The following is a 7,707-nucleotide window of genomic DNA, read 5'->3' as shown; positions in this document are numbered from 1 at the left end:
GCTAAAACTCAACGTTTATTTCTTGTCAATTAACAATGGTAATTTCCATTCCTATGTCGATACGATATACCCTGGTGAGCTTAAATTGAGATAAAAGATACCACAGAGTCTGACACATCTGTTTCATATTTGGATATTTTACTTGAAAAAGACGTTAATGGTAATCTAACAACCAAGCTCCATGATAAATGTGATGACTTTAACTTTTCTATCGTCAACTTCCCTTACTTATGCAGCAATATACCTTTATCACCTGCATACGGCGTTTACTAGTATATATCTCAGTTGATTCGATACGCAAGGGCATGCTCTACGTATAAACAATTTCTAAAACGAGGTAAATTATTGATAAAAAAAATTGACTAAACAAGAATATCAGCAGTGTCGTTTTAAGGTTTCGTCAAAGGTCAACATGTCCAAAAATTTATTTTTACAATAGCCCCAAAACTATGTGAAGTGTAAAGTTAAAACTTTTACAGCTTATAATTTTTTCATTGAGTAACAGATAGAAAATATCACTTGATAAAAAAAAATACTTGGAAAAAGTATTAATTGAGAAAAATTCTTTTTAAAAATGCATATATTTTCAAAAAATACAACTGATTAATTCTGTGCTCTTAGTGAAAACCATCATTGCAGAAACAATATATGTTTATCAATGAAGGGCAAGTTGGACTTGGATAGCCTCTGAAAAGTTGTTTTCCCTGTTTATTTTGTCCAAATGTTAAGACTTGAAAGTGAAAGTACATTGCAAATGGCGGGTTCTATAGGGGTCTTGTCTTTATATACATGTCATGCTCTCAAAAACAGCCTTTAAGAGACCATTCACGTCCAACTTGCCCTTCAGTGATAAACATAAATTATTTCTGCAGTGATGGTTTTCACAAAAAGGACAGAATTAAGCAGGTGCATTTTTCTTTAAATATGCACATTTTCTGATATAATTTTTCTCAAAAAATATCTTTTTTTTTTTAAATATTTGTTATCAAATGATATTTTCTATATATTAATCAGTGATATATTTATGAACTGTAAACATTTTGACTTTATACCACAAATAGTTTTGGAGCTATTGTAAAAATAATTTTTTAGACGTGTTGACCTTTGACGAAACCTTAAAGCCGCTTAATCCGAAACAGGCACATATTATCTAACACTATAAAAGTACGTCATTACATAGATGATATATGAAAATAAATTATAAGATTGATTTTATAGTTTATTACAACAATCCTTACACGGAAAAAGTAGATCAAAAACCTTATTGACAAACAGAAGTTCTTGACAGGAAGTTAAGATCTGTTGTGAAGTCATTTTTGAAAGAAATAAATTTATCGGTTATATCTAATAATGAAGATAATTCAAACCCGAGTATTTTTTTATCCAATAAGTCATAATTTATCTTTAAAAAATTAAGAAATTAATTGAATATTATCCATAGTAATTTTTATATTAATATGCATATTTAAAGAATAAAGGAAAATCATATGTTTTTAAAGAAATGAAGTTTAGCTACGAAGGGTAAAATATTGTCCATGTACAGGTATAGTACTAAGTACTTTATTGTGAAAAAACTGCTCGGGTTTGTTCTTCTTGAGATATACATGTAAGCGATAAATTTAATTTTTCGAAGGTGAATTCACGAGATATCAACATAGGATTATTTTTTGTGTGACCTAACAAAAATTATTTTTTTAACTTTTGAATTTTGATATCTTTTAAAAGAAAAAGACTTTGGCGATATAATTTGACAAAAGTTGAAACAATTTATGGACAATTATTTTTCAAGAAGAAAAAGAAAACTAATTTTTAGCGATAAGAATCGGACCAAGCAGCTTTAAGTCATCATTTCGTAAGTTCTATTGTCGATACAATTACCTTGTCAGCAAATACAACTGACTTTTTCATAAGGATTGATAGTCCATTATTTATACAGTGAATTGACGAGATTTTTCTGTTTTTCCCCGATCATGACAAAGAACACACGGCGGGTGTGACCGGTGTCGCATAATATTTGGTCCGCCTCGTTTAAAGGTCCGGCCGGACCTAATACGATAACATATTAGGTCCGCCTGGCTCTATAAGAAAAGGTCCGCCCTCGGCCTTTTATACAAATTGTATGCATGTGTTCATTCGATATTAATTGAAAAACTAATCTTTTAAAATTAATTAATGATATAAAGTCATATTATAATACACTGTAGCTAGTGTTTCCTCCAAAAGAATGTAGTAAACAATAGGTAAGAAATTAATACATAAATAAAGGAATGAATTGTATAGATGTATTGATCGAGTTTCCTGTCGGGAAGATGGGACATGCTTCTTTTGTCGTTTAAATTAATACATTAATGTCAACATTATCATATAAATAATATTTAGAATACAAATGTACATACATTTACCTTCATCGCCTTATTTAGTGGCAGATTAATCAGTATGCAATGAACAGATGAATGTTCGTTAATCCAACACGAATCATTTAGTTACAAGTCTGTTTCCTATAAACATGACAAACGTTCGACTTCCACTCACAAAAAAGTTCACATCTTTCAGAATATATTTATTTATAATATTAATTTTAAAAATCTGTCATTCTATACGTTTAATATTGTTGTCAATAACTGGAGGGTCACTGTGACAGTTGCTTATGTCACGGTATACTACCCTACACCCGTTATTGTAAAAACAACATGCCTCCGGATTGGGCAGTTGGGGATTAGCCTATAATTGTCTCGTTTGAGAAAACCTAAAGTACCATGCACCCTGTGTTTTTTTAAATTAACACTGTTTCTTACCTATTCAAAGGCTTATATCTACTAGATCTCTGCATTTCATTTCCTGAATTTTGGATTGCATTTTCCAACAATTTTTGTTATTATTTCGGAATCCGACAATTATATTTTCATTTCCGACATTATTTATTTACATTTACATGTATTTATTATTTTTTTTTTTCACATTTTCGGATTTTTTAAGGAAACCTTTACGGCAGTTTAAGGTTAACATATATAACACAGATGAAAACAGAATTTTAACAGGGTATTGTATGGGGTACAAGTCAAAACGGTACCTGGTGAAAACGGCACTTGGGAAATATGCAAAACGGCACTTAGGCCTAGTCAAAACGGCACTTGAGAGTAGTCAAAACGGCACTTATTTCATTTTTTTCTATTTTGTTATTTCCTGAGTTGTTTATATGGGAAATTGGTGTTTTCTCAGTTAAATTTATAACATGATATATTTTTATATTATTACTGATAAAAATTTAAAAAAAATATTTAAAAAAAAAAGAAAAAAAATAATTAATTCCTTTTAAAATATATTATTATACAATAGTTAGATTTTTTAATGTTTTGTAAATTATCTGTCAATTATTTTCTACAAACTGGACAATATCTTAATTAATTATGATCCTTTGATATTTAATTTGGTACTGCTATCAATTAAAATAATATGTGTTCAACAGTCTTCTTCTTTGATTGATCAAAGGGATTATTAAGTAGCTAGTGGTTGCATAATTACGGGGGTAATGATGAGACACTGCCGGGAATTTGGGATTGGTGTACCCTGTTTACCATTCTACACTGAAGAAAAGAAGAAGAAAGATGGGTAAGTTATTAGTTAAGAATTATGAAAAATTAGTATTACTTATTATACCTTACAGTTATATATTTTAAACATTATAAAAAATAATATTGTAGTTGGAAATCATTATGTATAGTAGTTCAATTAGTAAAGAAATATTTAGGAAAGTTCTTTAAAATTTAGTTCTTATATTTTTCAAGATAATTAATGGCAAATTTAAGGTAGTTTAAGGTGGTATATATATGCAAAAATAGTAGGCAATAATTATTGAGTTTATTTTTCTAACATTATGAAAATAATAATGTAGTTTGAAATCATTATATGTATATGTAGTAGTTCAGTTAGTTAAGAAATATATTTAAGCTAGTTATTAAAAAACTCTTATATTTTTCATGATGATGCCAAATTTAGGGTAGTTTTAGGTGGTATATATACAAGAATTATAAATTTAGCATTTAAGATGTATTTAATAATCATAAATTTTTGATAATTAAATTTTTATGATTGTGAAAGAAATCATTTAAAGTATTATATATTGCAAAAGAGTAAAGTGATGATTTAGTTAAGATTTGTTTGGTATAGTATTTAATTGATGTATATTCTTAATATCTTAAACTTCATAATTTTCAACATTTTTAAAAAATAAGATAATTTAGAGTTGTATTGACACAAATTTTATAGCATTTTTGTTTTTCATTTGTACAACATATTCAAAATAATGTATGTGTCATATAGTAGAAGTTTTCAACAAATTGGTTTATTCATCTTTTTTTTTTAATTTTTTTTTTTAACTTATTACATGTATATTTTGGGGGGGTTATAAGGTGCCAGTTACAGATGACTAATTAGAAGCCAGTTAGTGAATGTTTACTTAGAATACACATGTAGGAATAAGAAACAAAAGACCATTTCACACCTCCCCCATTCTGCTGATTATCAATTTGCAAACATATACTATTGTGTGTTTCACTATTCTTTATTGAATATTAAAATATGCATTGCACACACTTGTAAAAATCTTAGAAAAACTAATTAAAACTTATGTATTCATAAAATCTGAATAAGTATACATTTTCTAAGTTTCTACAAATTACTATATATAGAAGTGCCAAAAAATTATTTATAACTGCAGATGAAAAATACAATGTTGATATTATAAAATTTAATAATTCATGAAGATATCACTAAAGTTATCAACAATTTGGTTGACATCGAAGTTATATAGAGCGTCTAAGTTGTTTAAAAGATCTCGTTTCATTTGAAGTTGGGATTGTACTTGCTCACACATTAAAATTATTTAGAATTGTTCAAAATCCATTCATCTAAAATTTAAGCATAGTAAGCATTTAAGTAAAATGTGATATTTTGATTAATCGGTATGTCTGTATGTAATCTAAACCCAATTATGATCAACAAAACCAAAATAAAATTTTAAAATATTTAAGAAGAAATATTTCTGTACGAAATTTTAAATGAAACAAAATATTAACTAAATTTTATAAACAATACTGCATCTGAAATTTCTGTACAATTAAAAGAAATCTACTTAAAGAGATAGATATTTCTCAATTTAAACTGTTTAAAGGAACTAAGTATAGATGTTTTAAGTAAACTATTATAAATAATTAATCAACATACTAGCAATAGAAACTAGAAATCAACATTTGTAGCATAGAATAGGGTTGCTTGAGTTGATTCTGAAATTATTCTCAAGAATGAAACTTGCCAACTCTGACATGACAATTCACTGAATTTCATGACAAAATGTCTGAAGAAAGTTATCTCTCTTATCAGAAGATTTGTCTGTCTTATCAGAGGGACATTCCACCTTAAGTAATAGCTAGCATAATGATAAATTAGTACTTGATTATCAATCACTGTTAAAACCTCATTGTATGTTTCCTTACTGAGAAAATTACATTATATACATGTGAATGTTGAAAAGTGATTTTTTTTTTCCAGACAACTGTTTGCATTGCAAAACTACTGTACGTCCCCGACAAGAGGCCATTCAGTGTGATACATGTAATTTATGGCAGCACAGAACATGCAACACTGGTAAGTTCTATTTATTAGATATTTCTTAAGGTCAAGATCTAGAAAATATATTTATTAAATGGTGATCAATGTAATTTAAGAAGCTTTAATTATTTTATATTATATTTTTTACATGGTGATCAATGAAGTTAAAGAAGCCTTAATTATTTTATATTATATCTTTTATATGTCGGATGTAATGCAAGAAGCCTTAATATTCATTTTATATCGTATTATATTTTCAAATTATCAATTATAGGGATCAGCAGAGACCAGTATCGTCGATTGGTGAAGAACTCGGATGAGCTGGAGTGGAATTGCAGCCAATGCTCCATGGTATAAACATAATTTGATTTCAACATATTTCACTGTTTATAAAATCAAAATTGGACAAAAGTTTTATATATAAATATTTTTTTCTCTTTGTTTAGTACATTTATTCATAATATTCATAATAAAAGTGATATTGTATTTCTTATTACAGAATGAGAAGGATGAGCATGTTCTTTGGAGGTGTTCCAAACGGACCAAGACAGTTTCCTGCCCAGCCACCATCACCCAGGATGGTGCTTCATTCAAGCCTGGCAGAAAAAACCACGTTCATCCTGGACAACCTGGAGTGCACATCGCCGTTAAAATCAAGACTAATTAATATGTAGTATTATTCATATTTTAACTTGATTTAATATGTAGTATATATTTATATAAAGTTAACTAATGCAATTTATAGTATAATAATTATAAAATAATACAGAAATTATAAATGATCATAGTTTATGTTTATGTTTTATGCTTATATTTTACTTTTTCTTATATTTTACTTTCTTCCTTTCAGACGGCCTACAACGAGAAGAATGAGGTGTACCGCTTCCTTCGACAAGTCATGTCTCTGCCTTTTCTCCCCCCTGAGCACATCGAGGACACCTTTGACAGGCTTGATGCCAGGGCACCAGAGCAACTGCAACCCATCATGGACTACGTGTACCACACCTGGATTAGAAGTGCTGTGTTCCCCATCGACAACTGGACCGTATTCATGACCTCTGTGAGGACGAACAATGACGTGGAGGGGTGGCACAACCGTTTCAACACGTGTGTAGCCACAAGGGGACCTGTGCCTTTCTACCATTTAATCCAGGAGTTGTACGCGGAGGCCAGTGATATTCCTGTCCAGCTCCGATTGGTTACAGAGGGGAAACTCCAGCGCTACCAAAGGAAGAAGAGCAGGCAGATCCAGGGGAAGCTGTTCAATCTGTGGGAGCGGTATTGCGAGAGAAGCCTGTCTGCAAGTCATCTACTGAAGGAGTGCGCCGTTGTGTATGGACCCCCTGCCCAGTAATATTGATGAACTGAATTAAGGAAGGTGTTCCATTTTCCCGACTGAACTTTATTGACGTGATTGTGATTGTGATGTTTAATAGTTTTGTGATGTGATTTTTGCTGAACATCTTATGATGTACGTATCCTATTGATGATTGTATGAATATGAAAACTTAATTTATATGTTTGCAGTGCATGTAACTATTAGTATTGGTATGAACTTTGAGAACAATGCTATTTTATGATTGCTATATGTGATTGTGATGTTTAATAGTTTTGTGATGTGATTTTTGCTGAACATCTTATGAGAACAATGCTATTTTATGATAATGTAATACAAAATAAAGTTAATATCATCATTATTATTTAAAATAATTTACATTAATAGTAGCTATTACATATTATCAAGTTTTATAGGAATTTACTTATAGATAAGCAAATTAAAAATTATATGCTTGTCTATTTTTAATTAATGAATTTCAAAGTAATAAAAGATGATGTTGTTATTGCTTATTGATGTTTTTTTATGAATAAAGTTATATTAAAAAAACAATGCTGTTATATCTTTACTATAAAAAGGAGGCTATAAGGTGAGAATGACGATATGGATATTAATACCAGAATGGATATATATTTAAAGAAATGAAATAAAAAGAAATTTATTTCATATTTAGTAATTAAATTTGCACATTTAAGGAATAAAAAAATATGTAAAAATATAAGGACATTCACTTATATGTATATATTGTTTTCTTGGGAAAAAAA

The 7,707-nt window shown here is 29.0% G+C and overlaps 1 protein-coding gene and 1 long non-coding RNA gene across 2 annotated transcripts; both read left to right on the top strand.

The window, feature by feature from the left end:
- The first annotated feature begins 3,483 nt into the window (after positions 1-3,483).
- LOC134276411 (uncharacterized) lies at positions 3,484-5,982 on the top strand. The gene is made up of 3 exons (XR_009994031.1): positions 3,484-3,609; positions 5,548-5,643; positions 5,882-5,982. It is a non-coding gene; the product is annotated as an uncharacterized LOC134276411 (long non-coding RNA).
- A 462-nt stretch (positions 5,983-6,444) lies between these two features.
- LOC134276409 (uncharacterized) lies at positions 6,445-7,171 on the top strand. Its single transcript, XM_062758666.1, has one exon. It carries the CDS (start codon positions 6,506-6,508, stop codon positions 6,959-6,961), a length of 456 nt encoding a protein of 151 aa, XP_062614650.1. The 5' UTR covers positions 6,445-6,505; the 3' UTR covers positions 6,962-7,171.
- Positions 7,172-7,707: the final 536 nt, after the last annotated feature.

Source organism: Saccostrea cucullata, unplaced genomic scaffold (assembly GCF_032062105.1).
Source record: "Saccostrea cucullata isolate Sc308-1 unplaced genomic scaffold, CSIRO_AGI_Scuc_v1 ctg349, whole genome shotgun sequence".
Taxonomy (NCBI): Eukaryota; Metazoa; Mollusca; class Bivalvia; order Ostreida; family Ostreidae; genus Saccostrea; species Saccostrea cuccullata.
Note: the sequence above shows the minus strand (reverse complement) of the source record. Positions and strands in the feature narration are given on the sequence as shown.

Coding starts and splice junctions, on each gene's coding strand:
- LOC134276409 (XM_062758666.1), top strand. CDS start 6,506: ATGTCTCTGCCTTTTCTCCCCCCTGAGCACATCGAGGACACCTTTGAC.